Source organism: Capricornis sumatraensis, chromosome 20, assembly GCF_032405125.1.
Source record: "Capricornis sumatraensis isolate serow.1 chromosome 20, serow.2, whole genome shotgun sequence".
NCBI classification, from domain to species: domain Eukaryota; kingdom Metazoa; phylum Chordata; class Mammalia; order Artiodactyla; family Bovidae; genus Capricornis; species Capricornis sumatraensis.
The window spans coordinates 18,151,708-18,174,988 of NC_091088.1; the positions used below are offsets into that span (position 1 = coordinate 18,151,708).

Consider the following 23,281-nt stretch of genomic DNA (forward strand, 5'->3'; position numbering starts at 1 on the left):
TCCGCCAGCCCCGGAGAAAGTGGTGCGGCGGAGAAAGCGATGCGGCGGAGAAAGCGGCTCCCGCGGAGTCTGGGCCGCCGAGGAGGTCGAAGGCTCAGGAGCCAAGTGCAGCCATGCGGTCCACGTCAGCGCCGCCCGGAACCCTTGGGTGTGCGTGGATATGGGCGGCTGCTGGACCATGGAGCGCGGCCCTGTGGCGACTAACTCCCTCTTTTTGCCTGGACCGTGCTTTCCAAAGCCCCTCAGAAAAAAGCCCCTGCAACCCTCCCACCGCTCCCCTTCTCCTTGGCAGAAGGCAAGGCCGCCTAGTGGGGCATTCAGCTTGGGTTGTGCATATCCACCAGTCGCAACAGACTAAATACCGGTTTGAAGTGTTCCCAGCACAGACGGCTGGAGAGAGCGAGGGGAGACAAGGGAGCCGGGACGCGGGCGCCCGGCACCTGTTGAAGGCTACGGAGAGGGAGAAACGCGCGCAGGCGGACCATTTGGTGACGCGGGACGCAGCCCGGGAGGAAACTCGCGAGAGTCTCCGCCGAGCGACCCTCCGCCGGGCCGTCGACCCCGCGGCTTCTGCGTGAAAAACGTGCCCTGTGACCTCGGCGCCCCGGGAGGAGAGGGGTGGATTCCGGCCTGCGGCAGCGGAGGCTGCACCGGGTCACCCTCTTGGATTTTTCTCTCCGCTGCTCAATGTCAAGGCTACAAAAGCCGTCAACGGAGTGTCAGTTGAGCGGAGGGCTTTGACAAATGATAACTGTTTGAAAGGGAGTGCCAATAACCGTGGCTTGGGCCCAATTTATTCCATCTTGGTGGTTCTTATTTGGGAGAGAGTGTGTAAGAAAGCGACTCAGCACAGCAGTGAAAGCTACAGGAATGCTTTCTCCCCAATGCACCTCCCACCTCAAGATCCTTTGGTCTTCACTTAAGAACACACCCCCCCCCCCAACAGCTCGACTGCGTCCATTACCTAAGCCCCGGCAAGTAAGCCAGGATCCAACCTCCAAGACCCAACAGAGGGGTCCCAGGTCAGCTCCCAGGGGTTGGCGTGGAGCCCTGAAGTGGCAGAGAGAGGGAGTGGGCACAGACCTCAAGTTACCTCCTCTCCTGGAGTGAGTCCTCCCCACCCCTGCCCACAGCTACCTAAACCTAGAGTTGGTGCTCCCTCCCGTCAGGGAAGAGTCCACCTGAAGAGCTCTATGGCCAAGGGACAACTCCCTATTTTCCTCCTCCTGGAAAAAGTTTCCTCTCTTTGGATCCCACGACCTCTTTACTGCTTGGGTTCTAGTCTGATTGCTGAGTCGGGCTGAGCCTGGCCAAAAAAAGCCTATCTGAGCACCGTTTGTGGACTTTGTAGTACCCGGGAGCAGAGACTGAGAGCCCAGAGTGTGGTGCCCAGATGCTGCTGGTAGCTCCAATTCCCCAAGCTGAAAGCCCAGGTGGACTGTTGTCTGGGCACCCTGTACACAGAGCTGGGAGGGGCAGAACAGATCCAGAAGATGGGAACAGCATCCATGCAAACAGCATGATGAGGAGCTGTAGAGATGTACCCGACAGCCGGGATCTCCCAGCCCAGCCCTCCTGGAGACTAGATGAGGCCCCACTTGCAGCTGCCAGACTCCTGGGGCACAGTGTTTGGAGAAGGGCTGCGGGTGAGTTTCCAAGAGGAAGGATTGCTGTCTCTGCCCAGCATGCCTCCCGAATGCAGTGGGAGCCCTCCCGGCATCTCTCCACAGGGCCCTGCTTTTCCTGCTCTGGTTCTCGTTCAGCTAAAGGAAAAGGAGGCGAAAGCCAGCACAGGCGGTGGTGAGAGTCAACAGAGGAAAAGAGAGTGATGGGTTGTGGAGAAAAGGAGAAAACAGTCTCTTGATCTGAGTGAACTGGGGTGGCCTTTGGAAAGCCAACTGCTTTTCCCCAGGAAAAAAGTCATCAGGGCCAGAAAGCAAACGAAAGCTTGGGGTAATTATTTAAAAAAAGAGACAAGGGAAAGGCTGGCAACAGGGGTAGGCTTGAAGCTGCGTCTGCCCCAGCGGGCAGTCCCAAAGGAACTGTCTGGGTGCTCTTAGGGACGCTGCAGGACCTGAATCTGGATTTTTCTTACCCAGAACCTTGACTGTGCCACTGCGGGTGGCAGTGGTGGTTGGGGTGGGTGATAGCAAACAGCGTCCCCACTCTGCAGCGTGAGGGAGGCCACATGATCGTTTCTCCCAGTTAGAAGGTTCCGCTGAGAGTCCCAGCGACCCAGGATGCGCGCCTTTTGATTGGGCCTGGGAGGCGAGCGCCGCGAGGGCCTGAGGCTGAAGCTCCATCGGCGGGCTGTTTGTAATTCCATCCTTTTTTCATTAACATAAACACCACTTGAACAAAAATATACAAGGCCACCTACTTTGCCGGGAAAGACGGCCCAGCGCCCACCGGCCCCCGCCGGCCGGGACCCCTGCCCTCGCGGCGCGCCCCGGGGCGCCCGGGTCCACGCGATCCAAGCGGCGCGCGGGGCCCAGGCGGAGGCCGCCTCTGTGTGGCTTTGGGGCTTGAGGCCTCCCGGGTCTCGGGCCGCTCACCCCACCCCACAGTTCAGCCTGTCATCCCTGCGGGCCGCCACCGGAGCCCCGACGGAGGTGCTGAGTTGTCAACGTAAATTCCTAGTTAAGCCACTTGCTGATAAAGCCCCGGGGCAAATTGGTCCCTCTTTACCTGCCCGACCCCCGCCCTCGCCGTCGCGGTCCTAACTGCAGCAGGAGCTGGTGGCAGGCGGCGGCCTTGCGCCGAGCTAATTGGGTTGGAACCCGCGCGGGCTTCGTTCAGCTGGACGCCTGGAAAGACGGAGGAAGAAGCCGGGGGCGGAGGCTGGGGGAGTCCACGCGGCCTGGGACCTCCGGCCTGGGGTGGGCTTTTGGTGAAGGAAGAGCGATAATTGCGGGGTGGTCTCTGCGGTCCACGTAAACGGACGCGGCGACCGTTTGGCGGCTCTCCTTGGAGCGCCGGTCTCCCGCGTCCGCGTCTACGCAGGCCTGGCTCCAACCCCGCACGCACTTGTGTGCGTTCGATCCTTGCGCCTACAGGCCTCTCCTCCAGCGCGCCCCGCCCCAAACCAGAACTCAGCCCAGAGCGGAAGGTCTGAGCTTCGCTCTCTTCCACCCGTCCCTGGACCCATTTCGGGACCCACACACGCACAAATTAAAAATCGAGAGGGTTTCGGAGACCGCAGTGGAAAATGAGCCCGCCTGGTCCAGGCCTCAGGTCCAGACTGCGTCTCCCCACGGGCACACGCAGGTCAAAAACAGAGCCGATTCCCCGCATAATTCAAGCCCCCCAAAAACGTAGCTGGGATTGTCCAAGGAAGAGACTTTATTTTTTCCTCTTAACGTTACTACCTAATTTCTGGTCTCCGCTATTTCCCGTTACCCATATAGGCACATCCCCAGCAATTTTGCACTTGAAGTGAATTTTCCGGTTTTGCAGAAAAGAGGAGAAAACACTCGGAGGCACCCGGGCTCCCTGAACCTTAGAGTCTGACTAGGCGTCTCACTCTCTAGCGGTAACCTAGGCTGAATCCAGAGTCCAGCGGAGACCCTTCCTATCCACCCCTCTCCCCTCTGCGTCCAGCGCCTGCCGTATCCGAGGCTAGGCAGTCCCACCACTGTTGAAGGGGAGCGACGAGGCCGGAGATGCGCTCATATTTGACTTCCAGAAGGCGCCTCTCCGGGAGCGAGAGTCCTGGGTGCGCCTGGGCGCCCAGAACACGGCCTTTCCGCTCACACGCCCGCAGGAGAAGGCTGAATCCGCCTTCCTGGGCTCCCACCCAGGCAGGACCAAGCGAGTAAGAAGGGGGAGCTCTCTGCTCCCGTCTCCTAAGACCTTGCCCCAGCCCGAGAGTTTTCGAATTTGCAACTCCAGCATCCGGCGCACGCCCCCTCCCCGGGGATGGTCGAGGTAAAATAAACACGGCGTTCAAGCAAGCAGAACCCATCATTAGCCCAAACCACGGTTAAAATAATTGCTTCGTCGCAGAAGGAGAGGGGCAGTAACCAGCCGGGTCTGCCGGACCCTGCCGCCGCCGCCGCCGCCGCCGCCGGGGCCTCGGTGGACGCCGAGTCACGTCGCAGCCAGGCCGGCCCCGACCCCGAGGGGTGGCGCGCGCGGCGCGGAGCCCCGGTGGGCCCGGGTCCCCGCGGAGAGAAACGCGTTCTGAGCTTCCTGCGCGAGTCAGAAGCCACCGTTTCGGCCGAACGCCAGCTCTCCACAATTATTTTCTGGGAGGCGACTAAAGAAGGCTCGAGTCAGACTCGCAAAGCTAGAGTGAGTCTTGGCTGCTTAAAAAGGAGAGAGCGAGCGAGAAAGAAGTTAGGGGCAGGTAGGCGGCCGGCGAAGGGGCAGACGGAGAGACTGAAGCTAAGTCCTTCAGAAAATGCTGCTTTGCAAAAAACGCGGAGAAAGCGTGGGGGTGATCGCGAAGGGGTGTTAGGATACTCACTACTGATCTCCTACAAAGGGCAAATTTGACTCCTAATTGAGTTAGTTTTCATGGCGAATTACATGGGTCTTAGCCCAATTTAGGGGTGGGGTGGGGACGACCCCGCGGAAGCTTAGCCTGCAGCTGCCACGTGAATCCAACTCATTCTTAAACTTTAACAGGGGAAAGGGAGGTGGGAGGAGAACGGAGATAAAAAGATCATCTTAACCCTGAGATATAACAAAATGTTTAAAATATTTTGAGGTTTGTGCTTTTTAAAATAGCAGGTCTTCCCATGTCAGGGATAGAATTTTTGCATGTAATTAATTTCTGATTATTAAGAAAAATACCTGGGATAAAATTAATTGGTGCTGGAGGAGAGGAATGAAGTATTTAAATGAAAACCAAGTGCCCCCAGGAAATAAGTTTTTCTAAAGAACCCCCGTGAGGGATCAAACTGCTCTAAGCTTTGGCATAGCTCAGGCATTGAGAAAGTACATTTCAAAATAAAAGAACCAGAAAGTGTAAGTGACTACTTTATGTTTACACTGCTGTTTTGTAAATTTTTAAATTCTACTGGGTATGAAGCGGCTGGCTGATAGGAAGGTGGGCATTGGCTGAGATGCAAAAATAAGAATAGTATCAAGGGACACGGAGCAGTTTTAAAGGCAAAGAGCCACACGGGGCCAGCTCTGCAATTGCCTCAAGTGGAGACCCAGTGCCTGGGCTGGTCAGGACCCCTGCCCCCTGCCCAGCAGGGGATCCCACTGGAGGTTTGCTCTTGGGGGAGACAGGGACCCATAGGCCCCCAAGGAGCCAATGTACTCCAATGTCTGTCTTTCCCCAAATTTTCCTGCACCCATCGAACTCCTCAAAAAAGAGTGGCAATACCCTCTTGTCCGGGCGACACCCTGGGCGAGGGCAGCTGATGGTCTTGATGAGCCCCCACTCCTAGCAAAACAGATGCCCCGTTCAGAGCAAGGATGTTCAGGCCAGGCCCCATCGCTCACTGCCCCTGGCGTTTCTCGGAAACTGGCTCTTGGGGAGCCGGGGTGGGGGGGTGGTGATCCCGAGCCCTTTGTCCCATGGGGCGGGGGTTACAGGCTGGAGGGTACTCTTTTCTTGTTATTCAAAGTGGAGAGCTGTGGGGGACATGAAACAGAGCCTCCCCTCTTCTTCCTGGAGGTTCCTGAGTTGGGACCCCCTCCACTAGTGCCCTTCCGAGGAGGAGGGAAGAGTCTGAAACTGGAGCCCTCACTCGGCCCCGCACTCCTGTCTGCAAAGTGGTCTTAGCGACAGCAGCTCCTCAGCCCCGCACTGCTACACAGCAGGCGCTCAGGGGTTCCCTGAAGGCAGCACTGTTCTCTCCTTGTCTTCACAGGGGCCCCAGGGTGGCAGTATCTGTATTTTCACCGCCATGCAAATGAGAAGAGGGGCTTGGAGAGATCTGAAAGCTGAGCAGAGACTGCTCAGCAGCTGGGACAGAAAAGGGAGGGGGGCGGGATTCTAACCCAGGTATTTGGTGGCTGGGCCCCTGCCCCAGAGCTCCCTCCCACAAGGGATGGGAGCCCTCAAGGGGCTCTGTTGACTGCAGAGACTGGGGACCAATCCTGGGGACCAATCCTGGCTGGTGCAGGGCCACACCTGAGACTTCATCAACCTGCCGGCTGTCAGCACGTCAACTCTGAGTTGTCACTGGGCAGCGGAGGCTCTCCTCCACCGACCCACCAATGATGCCCTGCCCTCTGAAGTAGGTGCCACACCACTAGGGGTGGGGGCAAAAGAGGGTGCCCAGGGGAGGGGACCTGTCCAGAGTCTCATGTGAGCTGATCGTCTATTCGAGTTCACGCCACCAAAGCTCAGTCCACCAAGGTGAGACCCACAGGACCTCACCCTGCATCCACAAACAGCAGGGATGAGGGAGCACCCCCAGTGATAACAACCAGGTCAAGCCTTACTCACAGCTGGATACCTGCCACCAAGAAGGAGGTACTGTCCCTGTACTGGTTCTGCAACTGAGGCAGAGAGGGGAGGCCACCAACCCCAGGCCACACAATGAGCAGTGGAAGCCAAGTCTCTCTAGTTTTGTTTAAGACTTTGCCCTGGTTTGCATGGATGTGGCTGCTCCCCCCACCTTTAGCCCCATCTCAGACCCTGGTCAGAGCTCTTCTGCATTTCTTCTCTGGTTCTCAGGCTGCCCTGTGAATGGGCACTGACTTTACCCCCCACTTTAAGATAGATAAGGAAAACCAGAGGCACCCAGAGGTGATGTCACTTGGGAAGGCTCTCCAGGCTCCATGCTGCCCGGGCCTCCTTGCCCTGCTTTCCTCCCTCTCGGGCCCCTGGAGACACTGGAGAGGGCCTCCCAGGCTCTCCTGGGAAAGCCCATCCCAGGGCTAACGGGGATGAGGTCTGGGACCCACTCCTCTGAAAATGGGACACAGAGAAACTTCCATATCGGAGTGGCCACTGCCCGCCCAGTGCCTGGAGCCCCAGAGGGAGATGTCCAGTTTGTGCTCAGCTGGGGCCAGGTGTCCACACACACACACACACACACACACCCTCTGAATCCATCTCTTCCTCCTTAGATGTCCACTCTGTCCTCAAGCAAACCCCCTGCACCCCTCTGCTGGAGCCCCTGCTTCTCGTTGAGTCTCTGGGCTCTGGTGACCTCTCTGGGACGGGGAAGGGTCTCCCTGTCTCTGGTCACCCGTGCCCCGCTCTGGGTGCACAGGGCAGGCTGCCCCATACCACTTGGCTCTGAAGGGCGCTGTGTCTTCTTCCCGAATCACACACATAGAGCTGGCTCCCCCACTGAAAGTGCAGAAAACACACTGGTGAGGCTGTGCAAGCCCACGTGCCCAAGTGCAAGTCCTGGGGGGTGGGGGGGTGTGTGCCCTGGGGCCGCACGGATACAACCCTGCTGGGACAGGAGCACCCAAGCCTGACCTAGTTGGGGAGGCATGGGGAGGGGGCATCAGCTCCATTTCCTCAGCAGACTTGGGGGCTGCAGGCTGCCCACAGGCAGGTAGCGCCTCTCCCTTCCTTAGCCTCTCTGGGCTGCTCCAATTCTGTTTGCTCCCTAGAAACAGCACTTGTTTCCGTGTTTTCGATACCCTCTAAGAGGGAATAGAGCTTTGCGAGCTGTCAGTGAAGACGAACAGGCACACACTTCACACACACCAGCAGGTTTCTGGGAGCAGACTGCAACTTTTCATAAAGAAACAAATCTGAGCACCCGCCACCCTCACCTTGGCCTTGCTTGGCCTGGCCCTGGTGTCCCTCGTCTCACTTTCTGCCAGCCCCTTCTTCCCCACAAACTATGTGGGTTATTGTCTCTCCCCCCTCAAACCTGAGAAACAGAAAATACCTGATGTTTACATTTTAATTTATATTTTCCCTTTTTTATAAACTCAGTCGTTTTCGCCTTCTCGGTCTTCACTGTCCACTGCCCCAGCCTCCAAAGGACTTCTTTCCATCGGTCGCCCCCACCCTGCGAGCCAGTGTTGAGGACTGGCCCCTTTCTCTCTGCTGCACCTTTTGGGAAATGCCTTTCTCTCCCTCTGTGTGGATCCCTTGCTCAAAAACAAGATCTGGGAGGCACTCCCTCTGGCACACACATCCTCACTCCCCGCCCCCACATTGGAACTAACTTCTTCTCTGCATCTTTCTGAGTGCAGCCGTCTAGGCGGCAGGGATGAAGAGACCTCAGCTGCTCTGGAGCCAGCCCGTGGGAAGGAGCACAGCCGCGGGCCAGGCATCCGGGGTGGGAGCTCCAGGACGCACACTGTCCCCGGAGCGCTCTCTGTTCCTCAGAGCAGGATGCGCTGCTAAGGCCAGAAAACTCCCAAAAATCTTGCGGGGAAGAGGGCTGTAAATTCCTGGGTTGCAGCATTGTCAAATATTTCATTGAAGAACGTCATGGAAAATGCGTGCTTTTGGGTAAAAGGCCAAGTGGAGGGGCAAGCTCAGGACTGCAGCAGCACAAATACAAGTTTCTCTCTTTTTTTTTTTCCTTGACCAAAACATGAACTTCTCCGCAATGTACAACTGACAGGGGAGATTAACTGCCAGGCCTGGGTCATGGATAGCCCCCACCACAGCTGCCCCCCAAGCATGGCCCTGGGGGGGGTCCCCACAGGTGGGGTTTCTGAGCCCCGTCTGAGCCTAGGGGGTGTGGCCAGGCCAGTGCGGCCAGAGGGTGTGGCTCTCTCCTCTTCACCTGGGGTACCCCAGGAAGACTCTCAGAGGGCCCCAGACTCTGGCTGGCCCTTGACAAGAGAAGACAGTGGACTGCCTAGGTTTGGAGTCTGGTTGGCAGCAGCAGGCACAAGTGCAGCACAGAGCGGGAGGCTTCCCAGTGGCATTCCCTGGGAGCCCTGGGGCTCCCCGGACTTGGGGCCCCCTTCTAGTGCTCACTCTGCCTGCATTTCTCGTCTCCGCGACTTTCCTGTGTGGGCTGCAGACAGAGGCTTGCACGGTTCTGCGGTCACAGCCCCACAAAGACCCGCACAGAAGGCAGATGGTCCTCCAAGCCGTGCCCGCTCTCCGGCACATCTAAGGGCAGGAAAGCTGCTCTGTCGCTACAGACAGAGTAGGAGAACCCTGAGATCCAAACAAAACCTGCCTCCCAGGGTTACGGTGAGGGGTTCTGAGCTAGAGTGGACCTTGAGGTGCCTAGCAAGGGTACAGAGTCGGGCCTCCATGACCGTTAGCTGTGTGATCTCCGCATTTTGCTTTCACATCACCACACCCCACTGCAAACACACCGCCTGACGCTCTGGGTAGACGCGGCGTCCCTGTGCAGACCCTCTCCTTGCAGTACGCAGCCAAGGGCGCTCCGTGTGCACAGGCATGCACCACGTGTAAAACCGCTATATCGCGTCCAACATAACCCATTAGAAGCACAGCTGACCACAGTGCACACAGCCCTACATCGTGTGGTCCACAGAGCCTGCGGCATTCTGTCCAGAATCCGTGGCGCTGTACGTGCCCCTGGCGACTCTGTGTGCGCAACCCCATGCATACTATGCCCACTTTATGATAGCTGGTGTACAGGACGCCTCCCGGTGCACTCTGATAGTCCACACACACAGTGTGCCACACTGCTCCCATATTAATATTCGTCACGTGCACCCACCTCAGTAACGCTCAGCACAAGAAGCAGTCGTGTCTGCACACCTCGTGCTCTTCTGTGCACACAGGCCTGACGCTGTGCACCCACCTGACACAATCGCGCTCATGCGTATGGGGCTGTGCTGGGTGCCCTCTAGTTCTACGCTTCTTGCCCTCGGGACAATACTCTGCACGTTGGCACTCGCCATACGTGTGCACCGTTAGAATCTGCAGAGGAAAACACCCCACTTTCTGCACAAATCACCCTACAATTGTGGGGAGGACACCCGCTCTCCTCCTGACCCTGACTTTCCCCGCACAGTCTCCCGACCCGGGGGCTACGTTTTCACCACAAATACCCCTCCCCCAGCCCCCACCGAGGCCCCCAAGCCAGGCGGCTTCCTTTTCTGCCCAGCGCCCATGTTGGTCTGGGGTCCGCCCGCACTACCTTGTGTCGCCTTTGGACGTCGCCCGGGAAGGGGATCGAGGGAGCGGGGACGAGGGCGGCGCGGGCCGGCGGTAATGCAGAGCAGGGGCGGCGGCGGGCGGGGCGGCTGCCCTCGCGGTGGGTGGTCGGCAGCCGCCCCCGCCCCCGCCCGCGCTGCCGGCCCGGGCACAATCCGAGCTGGATCTGGTTCCCTGCTCGGGTTACGGCGCGCTCTCGGCCCGGGCGGCTTCACTTAAGCAATTAGCCAGTAAAAATACCTCGGGCTTGGGGAGTGGGAGACATGGCAGGCGTGTCTGTTTTTACAGCCCCCTCCCCATTTGGGGATTCCTGGGGCTTGCGCTGGAGCGCAGATTTGATTTGGGGTGGCAGGGGGTTCTTGATGAATCTTTACGCGAGAGCAGAAAGCAGCCGGAATCCCCCGTCTGCATTTTCTCCGACCGTCCCTGGAGCTGGGCCCCTGGGGGTTTTGTTTGTTTCTGTCTGTTTGGATAGCCTGGCTTTCTGGGCAGTCTTGTCTAACTCCCAAAAGCTCTAAGAAAAAGATGCCGTTATTCAGTCCCATTTTTTTTTTTTTCAGATGAACACACCAGGTCACAGCATGGGGAATCACAGCTAATAACACTTGTATCATATACTTGAATGGTCCTGAGAGGTCTTAAACGTTCCCACCGCAGAAAAAGAAATGGTAACTATGTGACAGGATGGAGTTATTTTGCAACATATATATGTATCAAATCAACTGCACACCTGAAATTTACCCAATGAGTCAATTGGGGAAAAATAAATCAACAACTCCTGCCGGCTCCCTGCCAAAACGACAACAACAACAAACCAGGAGAAACTAATGTGCAAATGGCTTATGCAACATTCCTACACACTGAAGGCTGGATTCAAACCCAGACCACATCCGATTGTAGGTCTACAGGTAGAGGGTCTCTGCCCTGTTCTCGGGGGCTGTATCCTAGTTCTGCAGGTGACCTAGGACACGGGCAACATCACTGAATCCATCTGTAAAGGCAGGGACAATATTGACCTGGGAGGACCATCTGTTAAGGTTAGAAAAGTATTTTCAGGGCTGTTAGCCAGAGTCTTGGGCTCAGTTTATGGATGCGAAGTTGTGGATTCACGGGTGGGCTCCACGAATTTGGTGAAACCCTGAAAATCATTCTACAAACGTCGCAGGTATATGTCCTTTGGAAGGGGTGTGTGTAAGGTTGTAGATTTCAACAGCTTATCAAAGGGAGTCACAGCCCAGAGGAGGGTTAAGAGCATCTGAGAGGCGTTCATAAGGCAAAGCTCAACACTGGGTGCATGGCCAACAGTCGATAAGTTCTGTTATTACCATGTGCTTGTGGCGTCTATTATTCTACCGCCATCAGTTCTGGAATGGGTCTCAGTACCCTTGAGCCTGGAAAGCCAGGGATGGGGGTGGGGGCAAAGGAAACATTTCTAAAATTCACTCCCTCCACCCCAGGCCTGTGAGGAGGCATCTGGGAGGGCAAAATTCCAACAGCCAGCCTTTGGAGGTGGAGAAGAACCACGGAGAGGTGTTCGCTTGGCAGCACGGGCCCAGCCAGGCCAGGGCCTCAGTTTCTCCATTTCCAAAACCTACGATCTGAGAGAGCTCTCGGGAGCATCTGAAAAGCCGAAAGCTTGGTCTCTGGGCGCCTCGAAAACCCTCCTTGCCATGCCTGAGGTTCTCTCCAGAATGGGGGCCTCCGGATCACAGAGCCGGAGCGCATTTCCTCCCCCTTTACCTGCTGCCCCGGTGGAGATGTTGGGGCAGGGAGAGCCTCTGTCTGCCTCACTCCTGAGGCTCCGAGGCCATTCAGCCCCTCCCTGGGCACAGTAACTGCTGGCCTTCCCCCTGAAAGGCTGTTCTACTGGTATAGACCTCAGGGGTAAATGGAGGCCAGGTGGGGCCCAGCTCCACACTTCCTTCTAGGAACGCCAAAGCTTTTTCCCAACCCACAGGAGCCCCCACAGGGAGCCACTGAGAAACAGTGATGTGCAGGAGCTAGGAAAACTGATCTGCGGTTAGCCCAAGGATGAACTCTGCAGCCCTCTCCCCACCTAAGAGAGGGCCTAGAGGGAAGGGGGTTGCTGGGAAAAGGCCCCCCATCTTCATGCTCCATACAGTCCCCTCATTTTGGAGGCGAGCTGTCAGTGGGGGAGGAGCGAGAGAAAGGGAGGTGTCACTATCACTTTCTGGGAGCCTTCGCCCCTCGCTGCTTTGGGAGAGGGCCATCTCCCTGGTTAGCTTCTCTTCTATAAATGTCAGACGCGTTCCCAGCAGCGGGCGGTATCGGACCCCTTCGCGGGGAACTTCCCTCCCGGCGCCGCTGGGCCTCCTACCCTACAGCGGCCGTTTGGTGGAAGAAAAAAAAAAGTGATGGAGAGAGAGAATATGAAAGTGCGTGTGCGTGGACGTGTGCGCGCGGGAGAGGAGCTGCCGTGCTTGTGCGGCCGGCTGTGCGTGGGCGAACGTGCAAGGCAGGAGTGTTTGCAAGTAACCGAAAGTGTGTCCTCAGCGAGTAGGCAGGGCCTGAGCTCTCGTGCGAGCGCTGGGGCGCCTGAGCCGTGTGAGGGGTGTTCTCTGGAAAGACGGATGGAGGCCGTGCGCCGTGCTCAGGATGCCTGCGTTCGGCGGGTGCCGGCCGGGCTGTGTCAAGCGGAGATGGGTCTGCCAGCGCGCGTCTCCCTGCGCGAAGACACAACCACATACTACGCGGTCACGTCTCTCACTCCCCCCTTCCCCAGCCGGCCCCTGCCAGCGTGCGGAGCCGAGACCCTGGGAGAGCAGAGCGGAAGCGCGGCGCACAGAAGGTGGCTTTGGCTAGAGCGCGCTCCGCTAGGGTAAGCTACGCCGCCGAGACGCCCAGCTCCTCGCACGGACGTGCCAGGCGCCCCGAAGGCGACGAGGCGTCTACCGCCGAGGCTGCAGGCGTCGGAGCGAGGGAGGGTTGGGTCAGCGGGTGACAAAGAGGCCAGAGAAACCAGGGAGGCCGGTGGGCTTTGAAAAGCGCCGCGGTGCCACACTTCGAGCCCAGCACACGCCTCTCGCCCCTGCTTGCGCCGGGGCACGGCGTCCTGGCTCCTCGAGATGACCCGCGAAAATACCCCTCGCCTCCTTCCTCGGAAGTCTGCGGAGCGAACGGCACTCACCTGGCTCCCCGCGTGCGACGTCGCGCCCGGCTCCTGCGCCGTCTTGCGCTCGGCGCCTGCGCCCCCCACCTCGTCCTAGCCCGCACCCCTGCGCCCGGAGGGTGGCGGAGGAGGGCTGCGTGCGAGCCCCCTGCTGCGGGCAGCCTGGCGCGCAAGGGCCGCCCGGGCCCGCGCTCCCCGCCCGCGCAGACTGCCTTCCGGAACCCGGCCCGGCGCGCAGTGTCAGAGGCCCCCGCGGCGGCGGCAGGCCGAGCCCACAGGGGCATTAGGCCAACTCCCCCCCCCGCGCACGCGGAATTCTATTATTATTATTAAAGAATCCCCCAGAACGTGTTTACGTTGGGCCGTATAAACTTCCTGCCAGGGCCTTTACCATCTGCGAGAAATCGGAACCTGGGGACACAAGCATCGCGGGGCCAAATAGGCGGGTTTTCAGCGTGTATGTTGGGGGTGGGGGTGTCAGCTGAGCTATGTGTGGACTCACATCAGAGCGTGGCTGGTGTACACACGAGTGAGAGTAGGTGCGAACTGAAGCTCCTTTGGGCCTTTTGTGTGTGCGGGAGCGAGAGCGTGAGTGGGCACGCACATGCCTGAACGCCATGTGTGCGTGAGTGGGAACGAACGCGGTTGTGTTTGCAGGTCTCAGTCTGCGAAATTTACCGCGTTTGCCTGTGCATCAGTGTACGCACGAGTGCACGTTAGGGAATGCGCCCCACCACTTGTTGAAGGAGCCCGTGGGGTCCTGGTTCCCCGCAAGGCCAGAGGTTCTCACTCGCTCCCCGAACGACCCGCGGCGCCGGAGACAAAGCTGCAGCGATCCGCCCTGCGCTTTCGTTTTCCGCCCGCGCTCGGCTGCAGCGGCTGCCCGCCTGCTCGCGCGCTGCTGGGCGAGTCCGAAAAGTCCCGGGCGCGGCGCAGTCCTTCCCGGGGCGGGGAGAGAGGGTAGGCGGTCCCTCGCTGGAACACCCGCCCGCCGGCCGCGGGGACTCGTAGCCGAACCGGCTGTGCCCGCGATGGCCACGACCCGGCGGTCACAGCCGCCACTGCAGTTGCGATTCGCCACCGGGAAGTACGCGTCGGGGAAGGCCCGGGACTCCGGCTGCGTTTTCCTCCGCGCGGCCCGGGTAGGGAAGGCGGGGTGGGGGGTGGGGAGGGGGTGGCCAGCGCGCAGCTGGGCTGAACCCCGGGCCGAGGGCGCATTAACACTTGCTCGCCAGGTTGGTGGAGGCGGGGCGGGTTCCGCAGGCGGCCGCTGGGAGGCGAGGGTGGGGGCCCTTTAAGCGCCCACCACCGCGGGGTGCCGGAGGGGGGCTGGGAGGGGAGGGAACTCCTGGAGGGTCTTACGCCGGCCCGCGCGAGACGCCGCCGCCGAGAGACGACACGGAGCGGGCGGCCCTCGGCTGGAGTCGTGGAGCCGATCGCCGCGGGTGGCGAGGACCGAGCGCTGCTCCCCGCGGGGGCGCACGGCCACAGGCCCGAGAGGGGGGCGCCTCCCCCCTCAAAAAAACCGGTGTGTGTGTGTGTGTGTGTAGTGGGGGCTTCCTCGCGGCCTCCGCCCAGGCTGCAAAGAGGCTGCTCTCAGCCTCTGCTCGGCTCCTTCCCTTGTGGGAGGGCGGGAGGGAAAGAGGGAGGAGAGTAGGGGGAGGAGGGAGCGGGAGGGAGAGCGGGGGGCTCTGCGCCAACCGCCCGCGGACCCGGCCGCTCCTCGGGGAGGACGGGCGGGCGGGGGAGGGCGCGCCGAGGCTCGCTCCGGAGAAGCGGCCGCCGATGACGGCAGAGGTGTAGCCAGCCCCGCGCGCGCAGCCCCCTCCCCCTCGGCCCCCTCCCCCTCCCCCTCCCCTTCCTCCTCCTCCTCCTCCTCCCGACTCGTCGGCCGCGCAGAGCAGCAGCGGCAGCGGCGGCGGCGGCAGCAGCCACCCGATGTCTTCGGCGCCCGAGAAGCAGCAGCCACCGCACGGCGGCGGCGGCGGCGGCGGCGGCGGCGGCGGCGGGGGAGGCGGCGCGGCCATGGACCCCGCGTCGTCCGGCCCGTCCAAGGCCAAGAAGACGAACGCCGGCATCCGGCGCCCGGAGAAGCCGCCCTACTCGTACATCGCGCTCATCGTCATGGCCATCCAGAGCTCGCCCACCAAGCGCCTGACGCTCAGCGAGATCTACCAGTTCCTGCAGAGCCGCTTCCCCTTCTTCCGCGGCTCCTACCAGGGCTGGAAGAACTCCGTGCGCCACAACCTCTCGCTCAACGAGTGCTTCATCAAGCTGCCCAAGGGCCTCGGGCGGCCGGGCAAGGGCCACTACTGGACCATCGACCCGGCCAGCGAGTTCATGTTCGAGGAGGGCTCCTTTCGGCGGCGGCCGCGCGGCTTCCGAAGGAAATGCCAGGCGCTCAAGCCCATGTACAGCATGATGAACGGGCTCGGCTTCAACCACCTCCCGGACACCTACAGCTTCCAGGGCTCTGCCGGCGGCCTCTCGTGCCCGCCCAACAGCCTGGCGCTGGAGGGAGGTCTGGGCATGATGAACGGCCACTTGCCGGGCAACGTGGACGGCATGGCTTTGCCCAGCCACTCGGTGCCCCACCTGCCCGCCAACGGCGGCCACTCGTACATGGGCAGCTGCGGCGGCACGGCGGCCGGCGAGTACCCGCACCACGACGGCTCAGTGCCCGCCTCCCCGCTGCTGCCCGGGGCGGCAGGCGGGGTCATGGAGCCCCACGCCGTCTACTCCGGCTCCGCGGCCGCCTGGCCTCCCTCTGCCTCGGCGGCGCTCAACAGCAGCGCCTCCTACATCAAGCAGCAGCCCCTGTCCCCTTGCAACCCCGCGGCCAACCCCCTGTCCGGCAGCCTCTCCACGCACTCCCTGGACCAGCCGTATCTGCACCAGAACAGTCACAACGCCCCTGCTGAGCTGCAAGGTGAGTGGGGAGCCCCGAGCCGTCCCCAGGACTGGGCGGTAGGAGAGGTGTGGGTGGACATCTGTGAGCGCACTACAGACCTAGCCCCCAGACTGCTGGCGCCCTGGTCTGGAGCCTGCGGCGCCAGTCCCCAAGCTGCACCATGGAGGCCTCAGCTCCCCAAGGTGTCTCTCTGTCCACCTCTCCCTGTCTGAGGGCTGAGGGCAGCCTGGAGTCCCCCCATAGACTAACATTCCCTTTTCCTTTCTGTTTCAATGCCCGGATATGTGCTGGCAGCCCCAGCCTGGCCAGGTAGGCCCCATCCTCACCTCAGAGACTTAGACTGCAATCTTCTAGGTCTCCTCAGGTCCCTTAGCCCCCTGACACCTGGGCAAGTTCCCAGGATGGAGCTGGCCCGTCCCCAGGGCAGCTGGCTCGCTCGCCCTGCTTTGGGAGAGCCGCCTCTGCTCTGAGCCGAGCAGGACGGAAGAGTTAGGCCCAAAGCCGGTGGGGCTTGGCGCTGGCGCTCAGAAGCTCAGAGCCGGGCCTTTTGGGAACCAGGCCTGGGGCGTACGAACATTGAGTTTGGGGCTTTTTGTGGCAATAGAGGCTGAGAGGGGCCCAGATCGAAGGTCTGAGCTGCGGGCCCCAACAAACTGTGTTTCTCAGGATCCAGGTTTCCAGGCCCACAGGTACCGCTCCGCTTCCAATCCCCCCTGAGAAAAAAAGATGCACAGCCATCTTCTCCTCTGGACCCTCCGTCTCCACACGCGCTAGTAGCCTTCTGGGTCTGGTTCTTGAAAGAGCTTGGAGGGATCCAAGCAGGGGCCTGTCAGGAGTCAGCTGTCAGCAGCCAGCGGGAGGCAGGAGCCGGGCCTGGAGAATGGAGGGCTCTCTCCACGGGGGTCGCACAACTGGGGCTGCTTCAAACTCCAGCCAGGGTTCCAGAGGTCCTGCAGGCTCCGCTCCCCGAAGACCCTTCCTCTGGAGAAGCCCTCTTTGCCCCTGTGTTGGCCCCTGCTGGCCTGGCTCACTGCTCTGGGGACACCGCCGCCTCCGGGGGCTGGAAGGTGGCTGCCCGGCGCCAGGCCCAGGCCTCAGGCTGCCCTGGAAGTGGAGGCCGCTGGACCTTCTCTGCTGGCCCCTCTCACCCCTTCCCCATCCGCCACCGGAAGCCTCCCAAGCCAGGCTCAGTGTCCATGGAGAGAGAGGCCAGGGCAGCGGGCACCCAGGGTTGCAGGGATCCTTGACCGTGTCTGGGGAATCTTCCCTCTGGGTGCCGGCCCGACTGAGACCTGAAACCGGGAACTGGGACGTGGGGAGGCCTCGGCCCAGCGCCGAGCCAGGCAGGCCTGTCCCCGGGGCGCGCCCCACAGTAACGGTGCTTTTCCACCTGGAGCCCGGGCCTCCAGAGGCCACCCTTTAACGCCCCCTTTCCTCTCGCCTCGCCCCCGCAGGCATCCCACGGTATCACTCGCAGTCGCCCAGCATGTGTGACCGAAAGGAGTTCGTCTTCTCTTTCAACACCATGGCATCCTCGTCCATGCACTCGGCCGGCGGCGGCTCCTACTACCACCAGCAGGTCACCTACCAAGACATCAAGCCCTGCGTCATGTGAGGCCACAGCTCCGGGGCCCCTCCGGGCAGGGGCCGGCTGGGCGCAGGGACTTCGGAACCCGTCACCAGAAACTGCTTTATTTTTATTTTATTTTTTTTTTTGAGGTATAACCGTCAGCAGAAGAAAAGGGTTTGACCCCTCCCCAACCGGATTATTGGGAAAGGGATCCCGTGAGGCAAAGACCGAGCGAGGTCGGCACCTCCCCCCCACCACCGCTCCCTCAACAGTTTTTTTAATGGTGATGGCGGGGGCCTGATCTGACTGCAGCTGTTGATAAATAAGTATCTATTTTTGATCCGACTGAAACCGGCTGAGAAGGTGCTGTGTTGGGGAAGAACTCTCAACATCTGAACACGCATTTCTGCTATGGTCTCTCCCCATCTCCCCCTCCAACGGCAAACGTCGGGGAAGGTTTTTAGGAGAAAGGCAAACGTGTGAAACCGTCATTATCAAATACGTTTATTTTTTGGTTGAGTATTTATCGTTTTATTTTTAATTTTTTTGGAAAGAATGTCTTGGAATGCGCGTCTCCTTTTTAGACCCGTCTCTTGTAGGGAAAGGAGGGGCCGACAAGAAGTCGCCCTCTCCCTCCCCACCTCAGAAGTCCTCCCGTCAGCCACAGGTGGATCCTTGTGCGAGTAACTTGCATTTCTGAAGCCACTGCTCATCTTAGGAAAGTAACCAGGAACCCAGAAGCAGGCGGCTCTCCCGGCCTCTGCCACCGTCCTCCTCCGCCTTCCTCTCCGTCCTTCTCTTCAGGCTTTTTTTGGTTTGGTTTCGAACTTTGTTTTGACTTGTTTGGTGGGTGTTTTTTCTCCCGAGACCCAGCTGTCTCCGATCTCTACTGTAAACCTTCTGGTGGGAGCGTGAGGCAGGCAGGGCGCCGTGGGGACGGGGAAGGCCCGCAGAGCGCCCTGAGTCAGGATTGCGGTGACGCAGAAAGGTTAAGGCACTTTTTAAAAAAAACGATAGCAAGGCTCATCCTGTTATTTATTCTACTTTCTTTCCCTAATAATCGAAACACCGCATAGGCGCCTCCGTTTATCAGTATTAATGGTGTAACTTTGTTGGCAATATTTGCCGCGTAGAATTTTTTTTTAGATATCCATTGTAAATTTGAAACTAAGTCTGATCTGTGTAAAGACAAATTTCCATATGTTTTATATAAATATATATATATAAAATGAAGGACTTCCCCCCCCCTTTTTTTAGTATTTTGGCTGCTGGGGTGCAGCGTTTGTGACACGTATTTTAAATTTCCTTCTGCACTGTATAAAAATGACAATTTGAGGATGTTTTTGCCTTTTGTGTATTTTTTCCTAAAAAAGAACAAAATAAAAATGTATAACATTTGTATATGGCCTTATATTGTATCAACTAGAAATAAAATTGCATGAGTATTTTATTGGGATTGCAGAATATCTTCAAAATATAGACAGTAACCAGCCTGGGATCGCTAGTCTTATTTTTTTTCTTTTTTGTATTTCAAGTATGGATGATTCTTAATCTTTTTTTCCCCTTTTTATTTGTTGGCCAATCCTTCTCTTTTCACTCTTCATTTCACATTGAAGTGAAATCTGGACAAGAGTAACTATTTTTCTTGGCTTCTGTTTTTTAAAAAGAGCCCTTTGCCCCTCTAAATGTCATTTCTTGTTTAAAAAAAAATAAACTTAAAAAAAACTGTAGTTTTCCCTCCCCCAGGGAAAAACATACATATATATGTGTGTGTGTGCGTACATATATGTATATACAACATTTTACACTTTCTTTTTGGTCACTCCAGGACCAATGAGAAATGTATTTTGAGTTTCAAACTTTACTGTTTCCAACTGTTATCGATCATGGAGCATCTTCTAAGGTGTTATTTTTTTGATAGGATTTTTTTTTTTTTTGGTGCCCTACACTTGGTTTTCCCCAATGGTGAAGCAAATAAACTTTGAGCAAGAAAAAGGCTGTGTTGGTGGGAGAGCAAGGTGACAGGCACGTTTCCCCCCTAAATCATTAGGGGGAAATCCATTTTAAAAAGCCTGTCTCCCCTACTGACCCTCTTTCTATTCCAACTCCCAGCTACCTAGGAAAACAAACACAATAAAGTCACATTGCCGGTGCAGCCGTTCAAGACCCACCACAGTTTCTCCGCGTCGTGGGGTCATGAGCCTCTGAACCTGGTTCTTCTCAAATTTGACATTTTGGACATGAGGGCAATTTCTGCGGTGCTCTGTTACATCAAAATTATCAATAAACTCGCCTGGGCAATTAATGCCCAAACTAACAGCTATCTATAACGCGGAGATAAAGGGGACAGGAAGAAGCCGGCGACTTTGTCCCTCGGGTCTCAGGCAGCGGGAGCGGCGGGCAGCGCTTGGGGAGCAGCTTCACCGAGGACGGAGTAGGCCCTGTCTTTGGGGCGGAGGCCGCCTCTCCTTATCCCCTGCCCCCACTGATGCCCTGGAGAACCCGGCCAGAGAAAAACCCTCAGGCCTCCGGTGCGGGAGCCGCTGCACTAGGGATCCAGACAACCTCGGCGGGCAGGCGGGAGGGGCCCCCTCCTTCCTCCGTTGGAGCCTGCGCCCCAATTAGAATGGAGGCTCCGGGGAAGTGGGGCTGATTAGGAGAAACCCAATGCCGGCCCAGTCGGCGCGTGCCCCGGTCTTCTGCTGAGGCGTCTCCAGACCCCGCACCCACTCCCTTGGCTCCTTGGCGAGCCAGAGGCCTTTGTGCGCCCTGGTAATGCAGGGCTTTGGCGCCACTGGACCAGAGTCCGGGGTGGCAGTGAACCCCGGTTTTCCTGTTCGTCTCCCCTGCAGCGCCTTCATTTCAGCGGGATCTCCCAGCGCGCTCACATCCCTGCCAGGCTGGATGGGAGGCATCCAGAGGGATCTGGGGCAGGAAAGCCGGCCCTGGGGAGCCCAGGGATCCGGGATGGGCCTGACCTGGGGCCTGGGGCTGAGAGAAAAGTCCAGCCTTCCTCTCAGAGAGGAGAGTCTGGCTTCGGACAAACCCGGAAGGGCCAGATTCTACAGGCGTAACTGCTTCCACATCCACAACCAAGATTTCACAGGCCTGCTTTGCAGGACTGCATTTGCTCTTGCGGAGGCCGACCCAAGGCCCATTTTGGTCTGGCTCATGCCAGAACTGCGGGATGAAGCTCCCACTGCTATGTGCCAACACAAAAGCCTGCACAATTCGTGCAAGTTACCAGCCTACAACGCAAATGCGCTTCTAAGGTGGTCACACGCCCTGCCTTGGGTGTGGGTGCGTATACTTCTAGCTTAGGAACATCCTCCAGAGAATTAATTCAAAAGTCCTGTGCATACCTTTAGGGTTTGTCCTGGAACAATGCAGACGAGATACCCTACAGGTATGAATACCCCCCAAAGTAACAGGCCTGGGGGTGGGGAAGCGGCCAGGACAAAACTCGATAGGGTTTCTATAAGAAGATGACACATCCCGCCTCGGCTGCAGCTCCCTGCAGCTCTCCGCGAGGGGCTGACGCCCTGGACACAGCCGCGCCTCGGCTGCAGGCCATGGCGGCCCCAGGCAGCAGCTGCAGCAGCGCCTTGGCGCTGTGTCCTGGCTCCCTGGCCCCTGGCGGAGGCAGGCCCGGGGACCAGTCTGCACTCAGGGTGTGCGCTTCAGATGGAAGGGAAAGTGCCCGCCGGGTCCTGCTGCTTTCTTGGCTCTTGGGGCGAAACTGCAGGGGTAGGGTTGGGGAGGGTGAGGTACTGAAAGCTTGGCTCGCCGCTGGCAGCACTCCTGGAGGTAGTGCAAGGACGCAAGGACGGAGCTGGAGCCCCAGCCCCGCAAGGCTTGACCCGGGCAAGCCACGTCACCTCTGAGCCTCACTTTTCCTCCTGTCTAATAGTAATGTCATGTAGACCTATGGGCACGGTGGTCAGTGAGGTGATGCCTGTCGGGAGCAAGACAGCCTAGCTCTGGGGTGCCCAGATGGGAATGGCTATGAGGTCCAGGCATTTCTTATCCTTCTCCCCTTCATTGTGGGGATGGGTACCAAACAAGATGCAAGAACTAGTATTTTACAAGGCCACCCTCTCAGGGGCTTGAGTATCCAGCCTGGGGACTGCTGGACTCCCCATCTTCCAATAGGATGCACCTGGACATTCGTTCTCTCCCTTCCCAGGGAGGAGGAAGACATCATCCCATTTAGCTCAAGAGATGGACTCTGACATGGGGTTGAATCAGGGGTTCCGATAAGGACCCACCCCAGGACCTCCTAACCTCTGGTCAGGAGACCCCTGAGCTCAAGGGCTTCCCTTCTGAGAGAGTGACTCAGGGACTGCCCTCATCAGAAACACCAGGGCTGTCTGTCTGCTCCAACTGTGGGTGGGGGGTATGTGTGTGTGTGCTGAGTCACTGCGTTAGAACCTCTGGAGGAGGGACCCAGGAATCCTCAGGCCCACAGACTTCCAGGGGGTCCTGATGGGCACCAAGTTTAGAGTCTCTCCTCTGAAGTTCTCTGGGCTCCTGAGAAAGCCTAGGAGAAGATGCCTCACCGTGGCCTCTGCTGCCCCCTCCCGTCCAGCGGCCCAGCCGGCTTGTGGTGTTAATGGAGAAGCAGCTGAGCAGAGTGCCTGGAGCCAGGGCTCGCAGACACAGGGCTCGCTCACATTCAGGAGGTGCCCCGGCTGGCCTGTGGCCATCCTCTTTACATGGCACCTCCATTTACCTCCTCAGCGGCCCTCCTATGCAGATCCTATAACTCACTGCTCCCGTTTCCAGGTGAAGAAACCAGCTTGGGGAGGTTAGGGGATTTTATCCAGACAGTCCTGGTAAGAGGTGGAACTGAATGCAAAGCCCATGTTCCCAACCACTGTATTAATACCACGTGGCTCCTGGACACCCATTTTCCTCCAGCCACGAGGCCTAGTGAAAAAATGGAGAAGTCGAAGTCTGGTCCACGATCCAGCTTCCTACCTGTGCTGAGGAAATGATGATGGGCAGGGTCTGCACAGGGGACTGGGGTCTCTCTGATCCCCATGCTGGCCTTTGGATGGGGTGCGGAAGCTCTCCGAGCAGCCCCAGCTCAGACCCCTGACATTCACCTCCTCTCTGGGACGATGAACCTGGTTTTCATGTGTTCCCACCATAGCCCCCCTTGAGAGATCCCTTCACTTCCTCAACTCCCCCTAGTCCAGTGGAGAAAAACTCAAACAAAAGTTGAAGCTCAAGACAAGAGAGGCCAGTTGGAGCAGGACGTTTGGCTACAGCCTCTTGCTCTGCTTCTGGGATCTTCTGGGCATTGATGGCTCAGAGTTCTGAGCTGTTTTAAGGAGGGAGGGGCTTGCTTAGCATCTCCCGCTGGCAAGCTGTGATGGAACACTGACTTACTGTGGGCCCACAGCCGCACTGATTTCTGGGCCTTGGGGATGGGCAGGGGAGAGGGACACCTGAGTCTGCAAATGTGGAATACTGTTTTGCCAAGACACATGGGCAGGGGGCGAGCTGGCACAGATTCCCTCGTTCAGAATGCCGAGCATCCACTACCCTTTGCCACTGGCTCAGACAGGACTCAGCGGCTGACACACCGTTGCTGTCACAGATCCACAGACCAGCACAGTTTCCAGCCCGAGGATATTT

The 23,281-nt window shown here is 58.5% G+C and overlaps 1 protein-coding gene across 1 annotated transcript; it reads left to right on the forward strand.

The window, feature by feature from the left end:
• The first annotated feature begins 15,095 nt into the window (after positions 1 to 15,095).
• On the forward strand, positions 15,096 to 18,915 carry FOXF1 (forkhead box F1). Its single transcript, XM_068992194.1, has 2 exons — positions 15,096 to 16,086; positions 17,523 to 18,915. The coding sequence occupies exons 1-2, from the start codon at positions 15,096 to 15,098 to the stop codon at positions 17,681 to 17,683; spliced, it is 1,152 nt and encodes a 383-aa protein (XP_068848295.1). The 3' UTR covers positions 17,684 to 18,915.
• Positions 18,916 to 23,281: the final 4,366 nt, after the last annotated feature.

Excerpts from the sequence above, each read along its gene's own strand:
- FOXF1 (XM_068992194.1), top strand. The coding sequence starts at position 15,096 with ATGTCTTCGGCGCCCGAGAAGCAGCAGCCACCGCACGGCGGCGGCGGC. Across the intron at positions 16,087-17,522 it reads CGCCCCTGCTGAGCTGCAAG|GCATCCCACGGTATCACTCG; the intron begins GTGAGTGGGGAG and ends TCGCCCCCGCAG.